Source organism: Chanodichthys erythropterus, chromosome 9 (genome assembly GCF_024489055.1).
Source record: "Chanodichthys erythropterus isolate Z2021 chromosome 9, ASM2448905v1, whole genome shotgun sequence".
NCBI classification, from domain to species: domain Eukaryota; kingdom Metazoa; phylum Chordata; class Actinopteri; order Cypriniformes; family Xenocyprididae; genus Chanodichthys; species Chanodichthys erythropterus.
The window spans coordinates 2,518,213-2,544,567 of NC_090229.1; the positions used below are offsets into that span (position 1 = coordinate 2,518,213).

At 33.1% G+C, this 26,355-nt stretch overlaps 1 protein-coding gene across 2 annotated transcripts in view; it reads right to left on the bottom strand.

Moving 5' to 3' along the window:
- Nucleotides 1-554: 554 nt before the first annotated feature.
- The window catches only part of prdm6 (PR domain containing 6), a 31,801-nt gene continuing 6,000 nt past the window's right edge, over nt 555-26,355 (bottom strand). Inside the window, exons 3-7 of one of the 2 annotated variants that reach the window (XM_067393431.1) lie at nt 20,467-20,594; nt 11,510-11,634; nt 8,947-9,289; nt 3,357-3,533; nt 555-823 (exon numbers count right to left, since the gene is read on the bottom strand). In XM_067393431.1, the coding sequence (XP_067249532.1) occupies nt 709-823; nt 3,357-3,533; nt 8,947-9,289; nt 11,510-11,634; nt 20,467-20,594 (888 nt within the window). In that variant the 3' untranslated portion in view covers nt 555-708. Of the gene's footprint in view, nt 824-3,346; nt 3,534-8,946; nt 9,290-11,509; nt 11,635-20,466; nt 20,595-26,355 lie in introns of both variants that reach the window. The other variant, XM_067393432.1, reaches the window with a different exon arrangement.

Consider the following 26,355-nt stretch of genomic DNA (forward strand, 5'->3'; position numbering starts at 1 on the left):
GTGTGTAATAAAGTATTTTTAATTGAAAAATGTAATATCTAAAACAAGACACATTCACTGGAAATGCAAAATGACGAGACGAGAGGTGTTTTCGAGAAAGTTTATGCTTGAAATGTTTAAAAATATCTTTGAATTAAGATCATTTTCTGACTCCATTGGCAGATATTTGTTCTTGTTTTAATCATTTTGATCAATAATTTCTCCAGTAAATGTACTTTAAGAATGTTTAGATAAATCAGTGAACTAACAATGAAAAATATTTATATTAATTTTAACATTTGAAATTAATTATATGCATGCATGCATATGCATACAATTAAATTATGCATTAATAAAATCAAAATAATATTATTTAGTGGATCTTTATCAACTGTAATATATAAATACTGTAATAACTGTACTGAATGAGTGTCCTGAGAGAGAGAGAGAGAGAGAGAGAGAGCGTCGGTTTCTGCAGTGTCTTCTGAACACAATCTCATTTGACTAACTCATGAATAAATAATCTCCCCAAACCCAATGGCCCCGCCCCTGCCCCGCCCCTATCTGTGCCAGGATCGATAACTCTTAACATCTCACTTATTTTATTACTGCTTTTGGTTTTCTGCGCGTGATTGAGAGTTTCTCTTAGGAAATCTTTGGTTTTGCTTAAGTGTCCGTGACATTTAATCATGATTTTCCCTCGCCGTTTAATTCCGGCCGGTCAATCAGTTAATCCACCTCGATTGATTCGCTGCTCTCGCTGATGGGTTTGCACTCGTTGGGCATCCGCTGGTGTCTGCTGAGCTGAGTGGCCTGCGTGAAGCTGCGGTCGCATCGCTCGCACCTGCACACACACACACACACACACACACACACACGCGAGTCAAACAGAGCGGCACAGATGAAACCACAACTGACACTTGAAAGCGGTGGGAAGCGTACGGGCCGGCGAGGTGTAATTGCGAGTCCTGATGACGACGACGACTGGCTTCACAACACAGAGAGCTGTCAATAATGTGAGCGGATGGGCGGCCCCTGGAGACGCCTGTCCAGAAACGCTGTCACTTACCGCAGATAAAGAATAAAAGCAGCTCTGAGGCTGCTGATCAAAGCGAGCACCGCGTGTCTTTATTCTGCAGGTTTGAGTCTGGAGAACACGATCATCTGAACATCAGCAGTTCTCAATCTTTTTATCCAAAGCCACGAGGTTTACATTGGTTTTCATGCATTTCCTGGGAATCGAACCCACGACCTTCGTGTCGCAAGCGCTGCGCTCAGTTGTTTGAGCTAAAATAATCATGTTATTCTCTCACATATACATAATATATTAGAGAAAATAATGTGTAGTCATTTCTTTTTTTTGTATTATTGTATTTAATTTGAAATTTACTTATTAAGAAATTGATTTGTTTTATTTTTTACACACACACACATTTAATAGTTTAATATAATTGCATTTTTAAAATATATTATTTTAAATATATATATATATGTATATATATATATTCATATAAAAATGAGAGCTTGAATAATATAAATATGAATATTAATAATAATATAAATAATAATATAATATAATATAATAATACAAATTATGAATAATTTAAAATAAAATGATACAAAATTATATATATATATATATATATATATATATATATAAATTAATATATATTTTTGTATATACAAATTTATATATATCAAAATTACACAAATATATATATATATATATATTTAAAAATACAATCATAAAAAAGATTTAAAAACTATTAAAAATAAAATTATAAAAATGACATATATATATATATATATATATATATATATATATACTAAATATAAATTAATATTTAATTACATAAATATACATAGAACATAATATTTTTAAAAATAAAATTAAAAAAAATGAGAGCTTGAATAAATATTTAACACAAAATGATAAGAAATTATATATATATTTAGGGTTGTTAGGGTCCCCTTTATATATATATATATATATATATATATATATATATATATATATATATATATATATATATATATATATATATATATATATATATATATATATATATATAATTCATTAATATTATATATATATATATATATATATATATATATATATATATAGATAGATAGATAGATAGATAGATATATAGATAGATAGATAGATAGATAGATAGATAGATAGATAGATAGATAGATAGATAGATAGATAGATAGATAATTTGGTTTTTAAATTACAAAAAATAAGAGCTTGAATAAATATTTAAAACACAAAATTATATATATTTATAAATTAATATTTTAGAATATAAACTTATTTTTTTATTATAAAATTATATTTATTATATATAATTCTAAAATTATTTAAAACATATATGTGTATATATATATATATATATATATATATATAAAAATTAAATAAATAATATAAATTAAATAAATAAAAAAATGTAATAATACAAAATAACATTATTTTCTCACATTCTCAGTCATGCGTGGAAGTTGTTTAAATGTAAATCATCTAAATAAATTTAAATAAATGTAAATAATGTAAAATATCTGAACCGAGATACATTTACTAGAGAAACAAAATGACATGAAACAATAAAAAAGGTGAGTTTATGCTTAAAATACTTAAAGAAAAATATCTGCCAACATGATCAGAAAAATAATCTTAAGTGGAAGTGAACACAAGATTATTTTCCTGACTCCATTGGCACATTTTGAAGCATTTCAAGCATAAACTCACTTAATAATCTCTCAGCATCATGTCAATCTCCAGTAAATGACCTTGATTTGAGAACGTTCAGATGTTTGAGCTGATGAAAGCGTCAGTGAACACGTGAATGTGAGTGTAACGCACGCTCTCGACGGTTCGATGTGTTTATGATCTCCTGACAGACGCATTAAACTGAGGAACAGCCTGATTCTGTCAAGCAGATCGGCTCGATCGGAAGAACTCCGGCTTATTGACCGGATAAAGATTTCTGTGGCGCTTTCACTATTGTCTTTGTGCTCTTCGTCTCTGGAGCTCCTGAAACGCTGATGACACGTTTGTGTTTCACTGATTGCTCATTAGATGCTTGATTTGTTACTGGAAGAGAAGAGCGTCGAGACTTTCAGCAGTTTAACACTGAAAACAAAGACATTTACACAAATAATCTGAACTCTAGAGGGTCTGGGTCGTATTTCTCCAGAGCTGAAAGCATGCTGGAGTCAGACGGTCGTTTGATTCTTTTAAAGAAAGCGTGTGATAACATTGTCATGCTGAGGCTTGAAGTGTGGCGCTTGTGTCCAGCTAAAGTGTGGAGCGAGATTCAGATTGTAAACAGTGAAGGAAGCAGTTCTAGGAATCGATGGTACTCACTGTTACTTACTTGAAAGGCTTCTCCCCGGTGTGCGTGCGGATGTGGTTGTTGAGGGTGGTGGCGCCGGCGAACGCTCGGCCGCAGTAGCCGCACTTGAAGGGCCGGTCGCTGGAGTGCGTGACCACGTGATTGCGCAGCTCCGACGGCTGGGAGAAGGACTGGGAGCAGTGTCCGCACTGATACGGTCTGAAACACAGAGCACAGAGATCACGGGACGTCCCGATGCGGTTGCCATGGCAGCGTGACCCTCATCAACACTGGGGCGAGAACACGGTTCGGGCCATCGATCAATATCTGCAGCCGCTCGTCCCGTTCGAGAGGCCGCGGGAACCGTCCTGTCGGATCGCTTCTGTCAGCCTGAATCGAGTAGAACATCTGACTGAACGCACTGATGAAAACCAGAACATGCTTTTTTGTGAATCACATCAAAATGATGAGCAGATCCTCTTATTCTGGCGTCAGTCTCCGTTCTGAGACCAAAATAATAATGAAAAATAAAAGAAAATAGAACAAATAAAATAAACATTAAAAATAATATACAGAATATATGTTTAAAAATCTAAAATAATTCCCTCACTCTCTACATATATATATATATATAAGAATTTTAAATATACTTTTTTTACAGAATTTTTCTCAATCATTTATTTTTCATAACAGAGTACAAAAGAAACTTAATACTTTATATCTTGTTTTTGAAAAAGAAAAAAATATTTTATATATATATTATATATCTAATATTTTATATATTATTATAATATTATATCTATTTTTAAAAGTATATAATTATATTTATAAAATATTGTAATATAAATTAAATATTTATTTATGTATCTAAAATTTTACATTTTTTAAGAAAAATATTTAATATTTATGTATAATTACATAAAAATTGTATAACATAATATATGTATATATATATATATAAATATATAATGTAATATATTATATATATTATATATAATATATTATATATATATGCATCTATCTAAAATGTGAAAATATCTAATATTTAATAATAATATTTTAAATATTTAAAAAAATTTGATTAATAAGTCTTTGTTATGAGACAAAAATCATAACTGAGACAAAATTATGAAATAAAAAATCAAATAGAAAAAAATCAAATAATATAATAATATACTGTATATATGTTTAAATTTCTAAAATAATTATATATAGACACTTATGTACATTTTTTAGAAATGTATACATACATTTTCTTTTTTATTAATTTTTATATTAATTTTTCTCTCATAACAGAGTACAAAAGAAATTAAATATTTAATATATATCTTGTTTTTTAAAGAAAATATTCTATCTATATGTAGCATTTTATATATTATTATAATATTATATCTATTTTCATAAATATATAATTATATTTATAAAATTATGTAATATATTATATATTTATGTATCAATCTAAAATATCAACTATTTTTTTAAAGAAACAAAATATTTAATATTTATATATAATTATATAATATAATACATATATAGTTATATTTTATAATTATATATATATATATATATATATATATATATGATGTAATATATTATATTATATATCTATCTATGCATCTATCTAAAATGTCAAAATTATTTAATATACAAAAAAAAGCATATCAAATTATATTTAAAAAGTTAAATAAAATAAAATGTAATATATGAAATAGTGCAGCGAGGTGGAAACTGATGATTTCTTGACAGTTTCTGTCTTTAATGTCAGGGTTTCCTGAGCAGATCCTCCACTGTCAGCGAAATCAAACGCGTGTGACTGAAGTTTTTCTGTCTGCAGACGCAGTGATGGTGAATATCTTAAGATGATGAATGTGTGTGGAGCATTAACTCCAGCAGCACTTGTGATTAATGTCGGCTTATTGTTTATTGCTGCAGCGGCCGGTGCAGGACATAAATAACCCTGCGGACCTCCAATACCGCACTTCCCAAACCTTCACCAGGCCTGCGGTGGAGCCGTCCTACAAACCGTATTCAGGTTTTCACCTCTGTACACTTAAAGCGCTTCCTCCGCGTGTCTTATTTGACTCTTTCAGAAGCAGAATATTTATTTGAGCTGGTTAATTCTGCTCGATATCGTAATGAATCGCTCTTTTGAGGGCTCTGCTCATTACCGGAGCCGCACGTCGTCACGTGATTGATGCGAGCAAACAAAAACAAGAAAAACACCTCGAGTCCAGACCAGGGCTCAGCAAAACACATCAGCACAAACGGATTTTTTTCCAATGATCCGATGATTTATCCCCTCTAAAATGTACATATAAACTAAACATCAATAAATATGTATAAGCCAAAGGCCATAAAGCATGTGTGAGATCATTTAAAACAGATTCCCAGAGTCACGCCGGCTTCCAGGCCAAACAGCGGCGCATCCCAGATTGCCTTGTTCAGCTAAATTTTATCTGCACCTCAGGGTCATAAAGTTGAATATTGACAAAGCCTCACATTGACTTCATCTCCTCGGGTATCCCGCAAACATTTTTCTTCTGTATGAATATTAGTTTATTGAATAAGTGGCATCTGTTTTCCTCTGCATCACCTTTGGAGTGGGTATTTCTTTGTGACGGCAGCAGCTGATTTATAGGCCTGAACGCAGCCGAGAAAATAGAGCTAAGCAAAAAATTTCCAATACATCCTCTGCCGTGTTTAATTAGGTTTAGAGATGTTACACTCCGCGTTTGGACCCGGAAACCGTGTTGCTTTCTGAGGCAAAGCTCTGGACTGAGAAGGGAAAAGGTTCATGCTGGAGGTCAGATGTTGCTGTGAGCAGCTCATCAGCGTGTTCTTCACCAGCCGCATTAATTCTGCCGCACGATTTAGCGCGAAGACGCGAGGTTCCTGGATCAACATGTGAGAGCTGAGTTTACAACGACTGAAAACATTCAATGTTCTAGAAAGAATCCCATCATGACGCTCAGTTTCAGTTACAACAACAGAGATCAGGCCACACGCTTCATCAGGATGACTTCACCTTCTTCTGTTTATTGACTCTTCTTGGGGTTTAAAAGACGCCTCCAGTAACATTGTCGATTTGACCAACTGAATAATGACGACACTATTATCATTTCATAGTACATACATTTTGCAACATTGACACTGCTATTAAACTGAACTGAATCAACATTGAATGAATTGAAAAAGTATTGAACTGAACTGAATCAACATTGAATGAATTGAATAAGTATTGAACTGAACTGAATCAACATTGACTGTTATTGAACTGAATTGAATTTGTTTCATAATTGATGAATTTTGTAACATTGACACCATTATTGAACTGAACTGAATTTGTTTCATAATTGAACTTTACAACATTTACACTGAACTGAACTGAATCAACATTGAACTGAATTGATGCTATTGTCTTCTGTAGAGCTGCTTTAGTTGAATTCATTTCATCATTAATTAATTTTCCAACATTGACACTGTAATTGAACTGAACTGAATTAGTTTCATAATTGATGAATTTTCTAACATTGACATCATTATTGAACTGAATTGAATTTGTTTCATAAATTAATTTTTAAACATTCACACAGTCATTGAATTGAATTAACACTGAACTGAATGCTACATATTTAAACTTTTCAGCATTTACACTGTTATTGAACCGAATTGAACTGAATTGACACTATTGTCTTCTGTAGAGCTGCTTTAGTTGAATTAATTTCACAATCAAACAATAATTGCAACACTGAAACTTACTGAACTGAAATTAATTAATTTGCAACATTGACTGTTATTGAACTGAACTGAATTTGATTCATACTTGAACTTTACAACATTTACACTGCTATTAAACTGAATTGAATCAACATTGAATTAATTGAATAAATATTGAACTGAACTGAATCAACATTGAACTGAATTGAACTGAATTGAATTTGTTTCATAATTGATGAATTTTGTAACATTGACACCATTATTGAACTGAATTAAATTTGTTTTATTATTGAACTTTACAACATTTACACTGCTACTGAACTGAACTGAATCAACATTGAACTGAATTGAACTGAATTGAATTTGTTTCATAATTGATGAATTTTGTAACATTGACACCATTATTGAACTGAATTAAATTTGTTTTATTATTGAACTTTACAACATTTACACTGCTACTGAACTGAACTGAATCAACATTGAACTGAATTGATGCTACTGTCTTCTGTAGAGCTGCTTTAGTTGAATTCATTTCACAGTCGATTAATTTTACAACATTGACACTGTAATTGAACTGAATTGAATTTGTTTAATAAATGAATTTTTAAACATTCACACAGTCATTGAAATGAATCAACATTGAACTGAACTGAATGCTACATATTTGAACTTTTCAGCATTTACACTGTTATTGAACTGAATTGACACTATTGTCTTCTGTAGAGCTGCTTTAGTTGAATTAATTTCACAATCAAACAATAATTGCAACACTGAAACTTACTGAACTGAAATTAATTAATTTGCAACATTGACTGTTATTGAACTGAACTGAATTTGGTTCATAATTGAACTTTACAACATTTACACTACTACTGAACTGAATCAACATTGAACTGAATTGAACTGAATTGAATTTGTTTCATAATTGATGAATTTTGTAACATTGACACCATTATTGAACTGAACTGAATTTGTTTCATAATTGAACTTTACAACATTTACACTGAACTGAACTGAATCAACATTGAACTGAATTGATGCTATTGTCTTCTGTAGAGCTGCTTTAGTGGAATTCATTTCATAATTAATTAATTTTCCAACATTGACACCATTATTGAACTGAACTGAATTTGTTTCATAAATTAATTTTTACACAGTCATTGAATTGAATTAACCCTGAACTGAATGCTACATATTTAAACTTTTCAGCATTTACACTGTTATTGAACTGAATTGACACTATTGTCTTCTGTAGAGCTGCTTTAGTTGAATTAATTTCACAATCAAACAATAATTGCAACACTGAAACTTACTGAACTGAAATTAATTAATTTGCAACATTGACTGTTATTGAACTGAACTGAATTTGATTCATAATTGAACTTTTCAACATTTACACTGCTATTAAACTGAATTGAATCAACATTGAATTAAGTGAATAAATATTGAACTGAACTGAATCAACATTGAACTGAATTGAACTGAATTGAATTTGTTTCATAATTGATGAATTATGTTACACTGACACCATTATTGAACTGAACTGAATTTGGTTCATAATTGAACTTTACAACATTTAGACTGTTACTGAACTGAAATGAATCAACATTGAACTGAATTGAACTGAATTTGTTTCATAATTGATGAATTTTGTAACATTGACACCATTATTGAACTGAATTAAATTTGTTTCATAATTGAACTTTACAACATTTACACTGCTACTGAACTGAACTGAATCAACATTGAACTGAATTGAACTGAATTGAATTTGTTTCATAATTGATGAATTTTGTAACATTGACACCATTATTGAACTGAACTGAATTTGGTTCATAATTGAACCTTACAACATTTACACTGCTACTGAACTGAACTGAATCAACATTGAACTGAATTGATGCTATTGTCGTACCTGTCGGGGTTCTGCGTGCACACGTGCATCTGCAGCAGGATTCGCTGCGTGAAGGTCTTGAAGCACTGGCCGCATTTCCACAGGTGCCAGTCACTGAACTCGGAGCTCAGCTGGCTGGTAGACGTGGGGCTGGCCAGCACGCGCTGGTTCTTGGCGCTCATCTGGTTTAAACTGGACTCGGCGTGGCCGGTCTTGTCCAGCAGCGAGAAGCTCCGCGAGCAGGGCGACTGAGGAAAGACCATGGAGCGCGGCAGGACCAGCGAGGAGGGTTTGGGGCTCTTACTGAAGGGCTGGAGGGAGTCCTGACGGGTCATGGCCTCCATTACAGTAGACGGCACGTTCACTGCGACACGAGCACAAGCAGACACAAACATCTGAGTGAAAGATGGGTTAAGAACGTTAATGACAGCTGCACTGCAGATACATGATCTGATCTAACCAAACCTTTACAAAGAGTCACATGATCAACGACACTCACTTAGATACACTAGCGGTCTAAAGTTTAAGACTTTTAATGTTTCTTCTGCTCACCAAGGCTGCATTTATTTGATTAAAAATACACAGTGAAATATTTTTGTAATTTAAAAGAACTTTTATATATGTGAATATATAGTAAAATATAATTTATTCCTGTGATCAAAGCTGAATTTTCAGCATCATTACTCCAGTCTTCAGAGTCACATGATCCTTCAGAAATCATTCTAATATGATGATTTGCTGCTCAAGAAACATTTATTATTATTATCAGTGTTGAAAACAGTTCATATTTATGTGGAAACTGTGATACATCTTATTTTTCAGGATTCTTTGATGAATAGAAAGTATTTGAAAAGAATATTTTGTAACATTATAAATGTCGTTACTGTCACTTTAGATTGGTTTAATGCTTCTTTGCATTGCGTGTTTGCAAGTATTAATTTCTTTAAAAATATTTTGAACGGTAGATTTCATTGATCACACAGAAATAGAGCTTCATTTTACAACATTATTTTTCTTTGTTTTAATTTGTAAATAAATAATTGTATATCTTTAATCATCAATGCAATAAATTTAATGTTAATTAATTCAAAATAAAATTTTATACATTTTATTTATAAAGAAATTGTATTTATTAATTTATTTATTTTTAGTTTAATTTATTTTTATTAAATTATTTCTTTAAATAATTATTTTTAAAATATTTTTTAAAATAAAAATATTTTTTATTTTTTAAATAAATATTTTCAAAAGAATTATTTAAATAAATAATAAGGAACTGGCATCTTCAAAGCTGCTTTACATTCAGACAGCGGAACAGAAACGCTTCCATCATCAAACCTCATTCCACATTCTTCATCACGCAACACGCTGTGCACATAAACACTGAATTAGCCGACTGTAAGACGAGACATGTGAGAGCGCTCTGATTTAATAAAGCCAGCGCATTCAATGCAGTATGAAGTATGAATCTCCAGACCTCGTCTGATCACTGCTGAGCGTCAGCCGTAGACGTGAGATTAGACCCAACGTGAAGAGACGCTCTGAAAACACGCACAGATCAGCTCAGGCTATTTCAGGACTCGCACTGATTACATGTTAGTCGTGGTTTTCAGAACAAACCAAAGTAATATGAGTATGTTTTCATATATTCAGATTCAGATATGAATCCTTCAAAAAATGTATGTTCTTCCTCAGTGTTTCTGGCTTGTTTTCCATCACCAATATCTAAACATTCTTAAATCAAGATGAAAAGAGAAATGACTGAAGATATTAAGACTGAAAAATAAATCAGAATCAAGTGAGTTAGTGCTTAAAACAAGAACAAATATCTGCCAATGGAGTCAGAAAAATAATCTTAATTCAAAGTGAAAACAAGTTTATTTTTCTGACCTCATTGGCAGATATTTGTTCTTGTTTTAAGCACAAACACTTCATTTTGATTAAACAAGTCTTAATATCTTCAGTCATTTTGCTTCTCCAGTAAATGTATCTTGATTTAAGAATGTTTAGATATTTGTGCTGGGGGAAAAAATCTTTTTTTGTAGTGCAAACCACAGAATTTCAGAAACAGCTTTTTAGTCTTTCTGAAGAGCACATAATGAGATCGATGAAGAGCTCTCATGTACAGTATCACATCCATCACACACACGACACGCTCTAGAGAAGCGTTTGGAAGGAAAGAGCGCTGTCTAAACAGAACAGTAACCAGACTGAACTCATAAAGTCTGTCTGGTGTAAACACTCAACTGTCACGTCCAGGATTTCTCAGCCTCCACAGGAACAGGCTTCGCTGTGAGGAGCGAGTGCTGGTTTATACTGAGAACATGAATGATTGCTGCAGAAGTACATTCAGAACGGACACTGTTGAGTTCAAACCCGTCTGCAATGTGGGTGAAACATTCACCAGGCCATATTCTGGATGAACTAAGCGACTAAACGCTACAACAAACAGTTAAACGCCTGAATGGCATATGAAAGATGGAAAAACAATGGCGGAAAACACTCAGAAACAAGCATCAGTGACTCTGTAATGGGAATAACGTGTTAATAAATTGTGTTACAGAGGAGTTTGCGAGACTCTCACAGTTTTCGTCTTGTGCGACGCACTGCAGCGGGATCCCGAAGAAAGACGTGTAGCTGTCGTTGTACCAAACCAGCAGCTCGGTTCCTCGAGGGATGTCCGCGCACGCCCGATAGAAAATACACGACCTGAAACACAGCAACATTACAACAAATCACACGCAATAAAATACCTCAATCCATTATCAAATCTATCAAATCAATCAATCATTCTACTTTAAATGAAGTTTAATACACATAACCCTTCATAAAGGAGCATTTCCTGATTTGATTCATGTGAGCAGCTGAACAGACTAAAGGCCCGTTCAAACCAAGAACAATAACTATAACGATAACTATATTAGCGTTCACCCCAGCGGACGACATCATTCTGTTTATTATACGCGCTGCAGTTTTATCGTCTGCCGCTTTAAATGCTGGAGCTCTTTAAACAGGATGGATTCTGATTAGTTGTCAGTGTTTTTATCGTTCATCAGCTGGAAAAAATCATTCTGAAAGTGATTATATTATTGAAGCTTGTTTCCACCACTAAATAAAAAAATAAAAATTGCATCTTTTTATCTCACAATTCTGACTTTCTTTCTCACAATTGCAAGATTTAAATTGGCAATTGCGGGATATAAAGTACGAGTTATCTCACTATTTTGACTTTAAATCACGCAATTCCGACTTTGTCACGCAATTCTGACTTTATATCTCACAATTCCGACTTTGCATCATGCAATTCCAACTTTATGTAATGCAATTACGACTTTGTCACACAATTCCGACTTTATGTCACGTAATTCTGACTTTATATCTCGCAATTCTGACCTTATTTCACGCTATTCCAACTTTGTCATGCAATTCCGACGTTATATCATGCAATTCCGACTTTATTTCACGTTATTCCGACTTTATTTCACACTATTCCGACTTTGTCACGCAATTACGATTTTGTATCATGCAATTCCAACTTTGTATCATGCGATTCCAACTTTATGTAAAGCAATTCCGACTTTGTATCTTGCAATTCTGATCTTATATCTCGCAATTCTGACTTTAATTCACGCTATTCCAACTTTATATCAAGCAATTCCGACTTTATATCTCGCAATTCCGACTTTGTATCATATAAAAATTCCAACTTTATATCTCGCAATTCTGACTTTGTATCTCACAGTCTTCTGTTGTATTCATTATAGATGTGGACTTTGCTACTGTTACCTTTAGAATGATTTTTAGAAGAATATCTTTAAGATTTAAAGTTGTCATTCTTGGAGTGAACAAGCCTTTACCCAACTAACCTCAATCCGCTGCTTTAACCGACCGGAGGAGAAATATTTGACTCTTTGGTCTCGCTGGAAGTGCTGAGATCGGCGCATTTTATTAATTCTTTCCACCACGACATCAAAATAAAACAAAAGCCGAGTCCATAAATCACCAACATCTCACGAGCCACGAGAGAGAAAACACGGCGTAGCATGAGAAACGCGCGGCTCGTAACGCTTCGTCTCTCAGTTTGGCTTCACTCAACGTAAACACTGCAGCGCACAAATAAATGTAGTGGGACTAAATGACTCAGTGGGCCGCTGAAAGAGGGCTGTTTTGGGAGCAATGGGTGGTCTCATACACGCTCAGAGTGAGTGTAAACCAACACCGGCTCTTACAAGCCTGCCGTCACCTCCAGAGCGCGCATGAATCTCTGCAGATCAAAGCCCGTCTTGGATAAGGTTTCCCGTGCTGACATGTATTTAGTATTGTGGTTGGATGAGTCATAAAGCCGCCGGCGGGACGTCCCCTGCGCGGGAGATGCCAGTAGACGTTACTGTCAGAGCAAAACAAAACAGCCGACTCGGACTCCATCCATCAGCGGTGGCTTTGAAGAGAATTCCATGAAGATATTGCGAATCATAACAGGCGGATCTTGATCTGGAAACACAACGAACGGCCCACGGTCTCCAGCTGATCACGTACATGCATCTCAAACTAAGAAGATGGGCTCAAAGTTAATGACCTCAGTGGATCATCAGATGCAGACTAAGGGCCGGTTTACACACAAAACGTTTTTGCTGTAAAAAGCAAACGCAGGTTAATAAGGTCTGGAGACGTGTTTTTTAAAAAGTAACTTAGAACACTAGTCTATAGAAGCTTGATTCCGCCACGGAATAAAAAAAAAGATAATTGTGACTTTTTTCTCACAATTGCACAATATTAAATCACAATTGCGAGTTCTAAAGTCGGAATTGTGAGATATAAAGTCAAAATTGCGTGATATAAAGTCAGAATTGCGAGATATAAAGTCAGAATTGCGAGATATAAAGTCAGAATAGCGAGATATAAAGTTGGAATTGCGAGATATAAAGTTAGAATTGCGAGATATAAAGTCAGAATTGTGAGATATAAAGTCAGAATTGCGAGATATAAAGTCGGAATTGCGAGATATAAAGTCGGAATTGCGAGATATAAAGTCAGAATTGCGAGATATAAAGTCAGAATTGTGAGATATAAAGTCGGAATTGCAAGATATAAAGTCAGAATTGTGAGATATAAAGTCGGAATTGTGAGATGTAAAGTCGGAATTGCGAGATATAAAGTAAGTCAGAATTGTGAGATATAAAGTCGGAATTGCGAGATAAAAAGTCGGAATTGCGAGATATAAAGTAAGTCAGAATTCCATGATATAAAGTCAGAATTGTGAGATATAAAGTCGGAATTGCGAGATAAAAAGTCGGAATTGCGAGATATAAAGTAAGTCGGAATTGCGTGATATTAAGTCGAAATTGCGTGATATAAAGTCAGAATTGCGAGATATAAAGTCAGAATTGCGAGATATAAAGTCAGAATTGCGAGATATAAAGTCGGAATTGCATGATATAAAGTCAGAATTGCGAGATATAAAGTCAGAATTGCGTGATAAAAAGTCAGAATTGCGAGATATAAAGTCAGAATTGCGAGATATAAAGTCAGAATTGCGAGATATAAAGTCAGAATTGCGAGATAAAAAGTCGGAATTGCGAGATATAATGTAAGTCGGAATTGCGTGATATAAAGTCGGAATTGCGTGATATAAAGTCAGAATTGCGAGATATAAAGTCAGAATTGTGAGATATAAAGTCAGAATTGCGAGATATAAAGTCGGAATTGCGAGATATAAAGTCGGAATTGCATGATATAAAGTTAGAATTGCAAGATATAAAGTCAGAATTGTGAGATATAAAGTCAGAATTACGAGATATAAAGTCGGAATTGCGAGATATAAAGTCAGAATTGCGAGATATAAAGTCAGAATTACGAGATATAAAGTCGGAATTGCGAGATATAAAGTCGGAATTGCGAGATAAAAAGTCAGAATTGTGAGATATAAAGTCAGAATTGCGAGATATAAAGTCGGAATTGCGAGATATAAAGTCAGAATTGTGAGATATAAAGTCAGAATTGCGAGATATAAAGTCAGAATTGTGAGATATAAAGTCAGAATTGTGAGATATAAAGTCAGAATTGCGAGATATAAAGTCAGAATTGCGAGATATAAAGTCGGAATTGCGAGATATAAAGTCAGAATTGTGAGATATAAAGTCAGAATTGCGAGATATAAAGTCGGAATTGCGAGATATAAAGTCAGAATTGTGAGATATAAAGTCAGAATTGCGAGATATAAAGTCAGAATTGCGAGATATAAAGTCAGAATTGCGAGATATAAAGTCGGAATTGCGTGATATAAAGTCGGAATTGCGTGATATAAAGTCGGAATTGCGAGATATAAAGTCAGAATTGTGAGATATAAAGTCAGAATTGCGAGATATAAAGTCGGAATTGCGAGATATAAAGTCAGAATTGTGAGATATAAAGTCAGAATTGCGAGATATAAAGTCAGAATTGCGAGATATAAAGTCGGAATTGCGTGATATAAAGTCGGAATTGCGTGATATAAAGTCGGAATTGCGAGATATAAAGTCAGAATTGTGAGATATAAAGTCAGAATTGCGAGATATAAAGTCGGAATTGCGAGATATAAAGTCAGAATTGTGAGATATAAAGTCAGAATTGCGAGATATAAAGTCAGAATTGCGAGATATAAAGTCGGAATTGCGTGATATAAAGTCGGAATTGCGTGATATAAAGTCGGAATTGTGAGATATAAAGTTGGAATTGCGAGATATAAAGTTGGAATTGCGAGATATAAAGTTGGAATTGCGAGATAAAAAGTCAGAATTGCAAGATATAAAGTCAGAATTGCGAGATTTAAAGTCAGAATTGCGAGATATAAAGTCAGAATTGAGTGATAAAGTCAGAATTGCGAGATATAAAGTCAGAATTGCGAGATATAAAGTCAGAATTGCGAGATATAAAGTCAGAATTGCGAGATATAAAGTCGGAATTGCGTGATATAAAGTCATAATTGAGAGATATAAAGTCAGAATTGCGAGATATAAAGTCAGAATTGCGAGATATAAAGTCGGAATTGCATGATATAAAGTCAGAATTGCGAGATATAAAGTCGGAATTGCGAGATATAAAGTTGGAATTGCGAGATATAAAGTCGGAATTGCGAGATATAAAGTCAGAATTGCGAGATATAAAGTCAGAATTGTGAGATATAAAGTCGGAATTGCAAGATATAAAGTCAGAATTGTGAGATATAAAGTCGGAATTGTGAGATGTAAAGTCGGAATTGCGAGATATAAAGTAAGTCAGAATTGTGAGATATAAAGTCGGAATTGCGAGATAAAAAGTCGGAATTGCGAGATATAAAGTAAGTCAGAATTCCATGATATAAAGTCAGAATTGTGAGATATAAAGTCGGAATTGCGAGATAAAAAGTCGGAATTGCGAGATATAAAGTAAGTCGGAATTGCGTGATATTAAGTCGGAATTGCGTGATATAAAGTCAGAATTGCGAGATATAAAGTCAGAATTGCGAGATATAAAGTCAGAATTGCGAGATATAAAGTCGGAATTGCATGATATAAAGTCAGAATTGCGAGATATAAAGTCAGAATTGCGTGATAAAAAGTCAGAATTGCGAGATATAAAGTCAGAATTGCGAGATATAAAGTCAGAATTGCGAGATATAAAGTCAGAATTGCGAGATAAAAAGTCGGAATTGCGAGATATAATGTAAGTCGGAATTGCGTGATATAAAGTCGGAATTGCGTGATATAAAGTCAGAATTGCGAGATATAAAGTCAGAATTGTGAGATATAAAGTCAGAATTGCGAGATATAAAGTCGGAATTGCGAGATATAAAGTCGGAATTGCATGATATAAAGTTAGAATTGCAAGATATAAAGTCAGAATTGTGAGATATAAAGTCAGAATTACGAGATATAAAGTCGGAATTGCGAGATATAAAGTCAGAATTGCGAGATATAAAGTCAGAATTACGAGATATAAAGTCGGAATTGCGAGATATAAAGTCGGAATTGCGAGATAAAAAGTCAGAATTGTGAGATATAAAGTCAGAATTGCGAGATATAAAGTCGGAATTGCGAGATATAAAGTCAGAATTGTGAGATATAAAGTCAGAATTGCGAGATATAAAGTCAGAATTGTGAGATATAAAGTCAGAATTGTGAGATATAAAGTCAGAATTGCGAGATATAAAGTCAGAATTGCGAGATATAAAGTCGGAATTGCGAGATATAAAGTCAGAATTGTGAGATATAAAGTCAGAATTGCGAGATATAAAGTCGGAATTGCGAGATATAAAGTCAGAATTGTGAGATATAAAGTCAGAATTGCGAGATATAAAGTCAGAATTGCGAGATATAAAGTCAGAATTGCGAGATATAAAGTCGGAATTGCGTGATATAAAGTCGGAATTGCGTGATATAAAGTCGGAATTGCGAGATATAAAGTCAGAATTGTGAGATATAAAGTCAGAATTGCGAGATATAAAGTCGGAATTGCGAGATATAAAGTCAGAATTGTGAGATATAAAGTCAGAATTGCGAGATATAAAGTCAGAATTGCGAGATATAAAGTCGGAATTGCGTGATATAAAGTCGGAATTGCGTGATATAAAGTCGGAATTGCGAGATATAAAGTCAGAATTGTGAGATATAAAGTCAGAATTGCGAGATATAAAGTCGGAATTGCGAGATATAAAGTCAGAATTGTGAGATATAAAGTCAGAATTGCGAGATATAAAGTCAGAATTGCGAGATATAAAGTCGGAATTGCGTGATATAAAGTCGGAATTGCGTGATATAAAGTCGGAATTGTGAGATATAAAGTTGGAATTGCGAGATATAAAGTTGGAATTGCGAGATATAAAGTTGGAATTGCGAGATAAAAAGTCAGAATTGCAAGATATAAAGTCAGAATTGCGAGATTTAAAGTCAGAATTGCGAGATATAAAGTCAGAATTGAGTGATAAAGTCAGAATTGCGAGATATAAAGTCAGAATTGCGAGATATAAAGTCAGAATTGCGAGATATAAAGTCAGAATTGCGAGATATAAAGTCGGAATTGCGTGATATAAAGTCATAATTGAGAGATATAAAGTCAGAATTGCGAGATATAAAGTCAGAATTGCGAGATATAAAGTCGGAATTGCATGATATAAAGTCAGAATTGCGAGATATAAAGTCGGAATTGCGAGATATAAAGTTGGAATTGTGAGATATAAAGTCGGAATTGCAAGATATAAAGTAAGTCAGAATTCCGTGATATAAAGTCAGAATTGTGAGATATAAAGTCGGAATTGCGAGATATAAAGTCAGAATTGCGAGATATAAAGTCAGAATTGTGAGATATAAAGTCAGAATTGCGAGATATAAAGTCGGAATTGCGTGATATAAAGTCGGAATTGCGTGATATAAAGTCGGAATTGTGAGATATAAAGTTGGAATTGCGAGATATAAAGTCGGAATTGCAAGATAAAAAGTCAGAATTGCGTGATAAAAAGTCAGAATTGCGATATATAAAGTCAGAATTGTGAGATATAAAGTCAGAATTGCGAGATATAAAGTCAGAATTGCGATATATAAAGTCAGAATTGTGAGATATAAAGTCAGAATTGCGTGATAAAAAGTCAGAATTGCGATATATAAAGTCAGAATTGTGAGATATAAAGTCAGAATTGTGAGTTATAAAGTCAGAATTGCGTGATAAAAAGTCAGAATTGCGATATATAAAGTCAGAATTGTGAGTTATAAAGTCAGAATTGCGTGATAAAAAGTCAGAATTGCGATATATAAAGTCAGAATTGTGAGATATAAAGTCAGAATTGCGAGATATAAAGTCGGAATTGCGAGATATAAAGTCGGAATTGCGAGATTTAAAGTCGGAATTGCGAGATATAAAGTCGGAATTGCGAGATATAAAGTCAGAATTGCGAGATATAAAGTCAGAATTGTGAGATATAAAGTCGGAATTGCAAGATATAAAGTCAGAATTGTGAGATATAAAGTCGGAATTGTGAGATGTAAAGTCGGAATTGCGAGATATAAAGTAAGTCAGAATTGTGAGATATAAAGTCGGAATTGCGAGATAAAAAGTCGGAATTGCGAGATATAAAGTAAGTCAGAATTCCATGATATAAAGTCAGAATTGTGAGATATAAAGTCGGAATTGCGAGATAAAAAGTCAGAATTGCGAGATATAAAGTCGGAATTGCGTGATATAAAGTCAGAATTGCGAGATATAAAGTCAGAATTGCGAGATATAAAGTCGGAATTGCGAGATATAAAGTCAGAATTGCGAGATATAAAGTCGGAATTGCATGATATAAAGTTAGAATTGCAAGATATAAAGTCAGAATTGTGAGATATAAAGTCAGAATTACGAGATATAAAGTCAGAATTGCGAGATATAAAGTCAGAATTGTGAGATATAAAGTCGGAATTGCGAGATATAAAGTCGGAATTACAAGATATAAAGTCAGAATTGCGAGATATAAAGTCAGAATTGTGAGATATAAAGTCAGAATTACGAGATATAAAGTCAGAATTGCGAGATATAAAGTCAGAATTGTGAGATATAAAGTCAGAATTGCGAGATATAAAGTCAGAATTACAAGATATAAAGTCGGAATTGCGAGATATAAAGTCGGAATTGCGAGATATAAAGTCAGAATTGCGAGATATAAAGTCAGAATTACAAGATATAAAGTCGGAATTGTGAGATATAAAGTCAGAATTACGTGATATAAAGTCAGAATTGTGAGATATAAAGTCGGAATTGCGAGATATAAAGTCAGAATTGTGAGATATAAAGTCAGAATTGCGAGATATAAAGTCAGAATTGCGAGATATAAAGTCGGAATTGCGTGATATAAAGTCGGAATTGCGTGATATAAAGTCGGAATTGTGAGATATAAAGTCAGAATTGTGAGATATAAAGTCAGAATTGTGAGATATAAAGTCAGAATTGCGAGATATAAAGTCAGAATTGTGAGATATAAAGTCAGAATTGCGAGATATAAAGTCAGAATTGTGAGATATAAAGTCAGAATTGCGAGATATAAAGTCGGAATTGCGTGATATAAAGTTGGAATTGCGAGATATAAAGTCGGAATTGCGTGATATAAAGTCGGAATTGTGAGATATAAAGTCAGAATTGCGAGATATAAAGTTGGAATTGCGAGATATAAAGTTGGAATTGCGTGATATAAAGTCAGAATTGCGAGATATAAAGTCGGAATTGCGTGATATAAAGTCGGAATTGCGTGATATAAAGTCGGAATTGTGAGATATAAAGTTGGAATTGCGTGATATAAAGTCGGAATTGTGAGATATAAAGTCAGAATTGCGAGATATAAAGTTGGAATTGCGAGATATAAAGTTGGAATTGTGAGATATAAAGTCAGAATTGCGAGATATAAAGTTGGAATTGCGAGATATAAAGTCAGAATTGCGAGATATAAAGTCAGAATTGCAAGTTAAAAACTTTCTCAGATCAACCTGATAGAGACACATTTATCCCCACAGCTGGTTAAACAGATGTGGGTTGGTTTAGTTAACTGGTACTACTAACCTGTACTGCACCACCATCATGTTCTGCTCCCCGCAGTGTCTGGCGCAGCGGATGTACCTCATCCAGCTCGACTTACTAGGCTCGTTGCCGTCGATAAAGTGCTGTAACGTTCCCTCCTGATCGTAAATCTGGAACAGAAACATTGACAAACACAGTGAGGAGCTTCTGCAGATCAACTCTCACTGCTTTGAACAAAAATGATTTAATTCACAGAATAAGTAAATCTCATTATTGACAGAATAATTTTTACTGTCTGATGGCATTTTATTAACACACATATACTGCTATAACTCTTTAACAGGAAAATCATTAAATGATAATAATATGTATAATAATATTATACTCTAAACCAAACTTTTTTCCTAAACTGGGGCTCATGAGGAAACTGCAGGCGGTTTCCTGCAGTGCACACACACTCTCTCTCTCTCTCTCTTACACACACACACACACACACACACACATAAATGCATAAATAACTTCAAATCTCAAAGGGACTTTATTTTAAGAACATGTTTTAGCTGAAAGTGGTTCAGATGACACTGAGGGCTGCAGCGGGTCACAAAAAACTGATCCAAATAAAACAGAAAAAGGTTATCATAAAAACGAATCAGATCAATCAACAGACATAATATTGCTGTTATAAGAGGAAACACTGAACACACACAAACACACATTCAGCTTTCAAGCATCTGACCATCTCTTCTCCTCAGTGTCCAGATTCTGTCAGCGTTTGTCTGATGGATCTCTGTTCAACACGGCTTCAGTATAAAACTCTCTGTGACTGACAGGCGTCGTTGAGTCTCGTGTTTGTTACGGATGTAAGTGAGAAAGACCCTAAACAGGCCGTAAAGCTGATTAATGTGATCTGATCCCGCATCAGCAGAGTTTACTGACTGAAAAACGTCTCAATAAACACTGGATTTTTTACAAACCACGACAGATTTTCTTTATATTATTTCCTACACTGGTGTGGGATTTACTTTAAAACAATTCACATTTAGAAACTGCTAGTAAATTTCACAAATAATGACAAGTAAAATATTGAATGAAACGTGAAATTTGGAGTCAAAAACAAAGCAGAAACACTGAGGAAGAACATCAGTTTTTGTAGTGTGAACAGACCGGGATTGGTCCTGATCGGTCCGTTTCTACTGCAGCGAAATGGTTCTTGGTTTAAAGACCCGGCTGGACGTGACGAGACGAGTCTCAGGTCTGGGAGGCGATCGATCGCTCCTGACAGGCTCCTGTCACTGCGTTACTTACTGCTCAATCTCTCCGGCCGACATTTACGCCGTGCTGATTGGAGCCCGTCACTGACGAAGGCTGTAAATAGTCCTTGAACAGCTGAACGCCGATGACCGGGCCGCGCAGAGAGACAACGTGAGCTGACAGCCGCTTTGACCTCTCGCCCTTATTACAGCGAGTAAATCAGGGCCCAACAGCCATTACGCTGCCGGCGGCGCTGAAAGCTTCCAGTGCGTGAGGAGAGACGAGCACTCTGGGTAATGGAGCCGAGCGCTTTATCACGGGAAACACTTAGAGGTCTTGAGGCGAGAGGCTGGTCTCGGCCCGCGAGCGTCTCTGGAGGTGATAGCGCCGCTCCTTATCACTTCAGCCGTATTAAAACACCTCTCCGTCGGCTTCAGGCCAGAAACTGATTGTGTGTTTACTGAAGAAACATTCACTGCACACTGCAACAGACAATGAATGAGGTGAAACACACACCTCACGTCTGTGTCTTTCTCCATACGGTACTGTCTTTTGCACGAATGATCAAGAGTAATTCAATCAGTCTGTCTGTATTCAGAGATCATTGATGAAGCTTTAGTGAGGAAAACATGAGAAAGATCTCCTGAGCTGAATGATAAATCAACTATTTCACCTACAAAACAAACAGCTTCTCATCTGCTTTACTCATTTACACAAGACAGGAGGAATTATTATTGCACTGCAAATGTGTAATGTTGTTTAATGTAAGTATGTTGTTTTATTTTGAACTTGTTTTGTGGCCAAGACACTCCTGAAAAAGAGACTTTTTCATCTCAGAAAAGCTTTCCTGGTTAAAGATTAATAAATACATCTAAATAAAGGTTAATAAAATTAATAAAAAAATAAATAAAAAATAATTAAAAATAATAACAAAAAAAATAAATATATAAACAAACAAACAAAATACATGCAAATAAAATAAAAATAATTAAAATAAGATAAAACAAAATATAAATAAATAAATAAACAAATAAAACGTGACACGTGACAATTTTTTTATTTTTTCTCATAATTCAGACTTTAGAACATGTAATTGCAAGAAAAATGTCAGAAATGTGATATAAACTTGCTATTTTTACTTTTTCTCACAATTCAGACTTTATAACTTGAAATTACAAGAAAAAGTAAGAATTGTGAGAAATAAACCTGCGATTTTTACTTTTTTTCTCTCAATTCAGACTTTAAAACTTGTAATTACAAGAAAATAGTCAGAATTGTGAGATATAAAAAATAAATATAAATAACTAAATAAAAAATAAGATAAGAATAAATAAATAAATAAATAAATATGACAAAAGTGACAAGGTGTCAAAATTGTATTATAATTATTATGTATTAATATTTTCACAAACCTCATAGATCTAATTATATGCAAAATGATTAACATGACAGACTGAATAATAAAACAGAATATTTTAAATGTATAAACAGCAGAACAAACACTGTATTAGTATTGATGTACTTCTAACAGATTATAAAGTGACTTTTATAATCTGGACACACAGTGTTTTTCTCTCCTGACTAAACATCATTATAAGGCTTCAGTTAATTTGATTATTATACATTTAACATTGTGTTTTTCCCTGCTGCCCATAACTATCAGAACAAACCTGCAAAATGGATCTCCATGTCAATTCAAATATCATGCCCATGTTCACATCACAGTAATATCATAACAGGCTGAGCTGGACGTCAATATGTGTAATATAAACGTTTAAAGTCAGACATGGTTTAGAAATGTACAGACTAAACAAGTCTTAAAATAACTAGAAGCAACCATAAAAAACTCAAATGAAAACACACTGGAGACGCTCGTTCCAGAGCAGAAGAACGAGAGTAAAACCAACAGAAGAATTCAAGTACCAGCATGTTTTACGTTCAGATGAAGCTCGTGTTGACACTGAGAGTCTGATATGGTTAAAGATGCTTTCTTTCACAACAAAGACACAAATGAAGCATAAAATAACTTCAGTGACAAATTACAGTGCTTTCTGTGTCAGCGAACCGACATTAAACAAGAACAGAAAATAAAATACTTATCCTGGACTGCAGCCCGTCACCATGACATCATCGCGTCCAGCCAATGACGGCAGACGATGACAGAAAATATTATTCCCATCAGCGGCCGACTGTATCAGCCTCATCTGCAGCGATTTTACATATTTATACTGTGTGTTTAATAAAATGCATGAACAGACTATTTTCTAAGGACGCTTCTTTCTGACATGGAGGAATAAAATTAAAAAGATAAATGAAACTTTTTATCTCACAATTCTGACTTTTTCCTCTCAATTCGGATTTTATAACTCGTAATTGCAAGAAAAAAGTCAGAATTGTGAGAAATAAACTTGCTATTTTTACTTTTTTTCTCAATTCAGACTTTATAACTTGTAATTGCAAGAAAAAAGTCAGAATTGTGAGAAATAAACTTGTGATTTTTACTTTTTCTCACAATTCAGACTTTATAACTTGTAATTACAAGAAAAAAGGAAGAATTGTGAGAAATAAATTTTCAGTTTTTACTTTTTCTCACAAATCCGATTTTATAACTTGTAATTACAAGAAAAAAGGAAGAATTGTGAGCAATAAACTTGTGATTTTTATTTTTTCTCACAATTCAGACTTTATAACTTGTAATTACAAGAAAAAAGGAAGAATTGTGAGAAATAAATTTTCAGTTTTTACTTTTTCTCACAAATCCGATTTTATAACTTGTAATTACAAGAAAAAAGGAAGAATTGTGAGAAATAAATTTTCAGTTTTTACTTTTTCTCACAAATCCGATTTTATAACTTGTAATTGCAAGAAAAAAGTCAGAATTGTGAGAAATAAACTTGTGATTTTTACTTTTTCTCACAATTCAGACTTTGTAACTTGTAATTACAAGAAAAAAGTCAGAATTGTGAGAAATAAATTTTCAGTTTTTTACTTTTTCTCACAAATCCGATTTTATAACTTGTAATTACAAGAAAAAAGGAAGAATTGTGAGCAATAAACTTGTGATTTTTATTTTTTCTCACAATTCAGACTTTATAACTTGTAATTGCAAGAAAAAAGTCAGAATTGTGAGCAATAAACTTGTGATTTTTACTTTTTCTCACAATTCAGACTTTATAACTTGTAATTACAAGAAAAAAGGAAGAATTGTGAGCAATAAACTTGTGATTTTTACTTTTTCTCACAATTCAGACTTTATAAATTGTAATTACAAGAAAAAAGGAAGAATTGTGAGCAATAAACTTGTGATTTCTACTTTTTCTTACAATTCAGATTTTATAACTTGTAATTATAAGAAAAAAGGAGGAATTGTGAGATGTAAACTTAAGATTTTACTTTTTTCTTGCAATTCAGATTTTATTATTTGTAATTACAAGAAAAAAGTCAGAATTGTGAGATATAAAAAATAAATATAAATAACTAAATAAAAAAATAAGAATAAATAAATAACTGACAAAGTGACAAGGTGACAAAATTGTATTATAATTATTATGTATTAATATTTTCACGATCTAATTATTTGCAAAATGATTAACATGACAGACTGAATAATAAAACAGAGTATTTTAAATGTATAAACAGCAGAACAAACACTGAGACGAATACTGTATTAGTATTGATGTACTTCTAACAGATTATAAAGTGACTTATAATCTGGATATAAACTTGCGATTTTTACTTTTTCTTGCAATTCAGACTTTATAACTCATAATTGAAAGAAAAAGTCAGAATTATGAGATATAAACTTGCGATTTGTACTGTTTCTCACAATTTACACTTTATAACTTGAAATTACAAGAAAAAAGAAATGTGAGATATAAACTTGCGATTTTTACTCTTTTTTTCGCAATTCAGACTTTATAACTCGCAATTACAAGAAAAAAAGTAAGAATTGTGAGATATGAACTTGTGATTTTTACTTTTTCCTCACAATTCAGACTTTATAACTTGTAATTACAAGAAAAAAGTAAGAATTGTGAGATATAAACTTGCGATTTTTACTCTTTTTTTCGCAATTCAGACTTTATAACTCGCAATTGCGAGAAAAAAGTAAGTATTTGAGATATGAACTTGTGATTTTTACTTTTTCTCACAATTCAGACTTAACTTGTAATTGCAAGAAAAAAGTAAGAATTGTGAGATATAAACTTGCGATTTTTACTCTTTTTTTTCGCAATTCAGACTTTATAACTCGCAATTGCAAGAAAAAAGTAAGTATTTGAGCAATAAACTTGTGATTTTTACTTTTTCTCACAATTCAGACTTAACTTGTAATTGCAAGAAAAAAGTAGGAATTGTGAGATATGAACTTGTGATTTTTAATTTTTCTCACAATTCGGACTTTATAACTTGTAATTACAAGAAAAAAGTAAGAACTGTGAGATATAAACTTGCGATTTTTACTTTTTTCTTGCAATTCGGATTATATTATTTGTAATTACAAGAAAAAAAGTCAGAATTGCGAGATATAAACTGGTAATTTTTATTTTTTCTCACAATTCAGACTTTATAATTTGTAATTACAAGAAAAAAGTAAGAATTCTGTGATAAAAACTTGTGATTCTGACTTTTTCTCACAATTCAGGCTATATAACGAATTTATATCTCACAAATCTGAGAAAA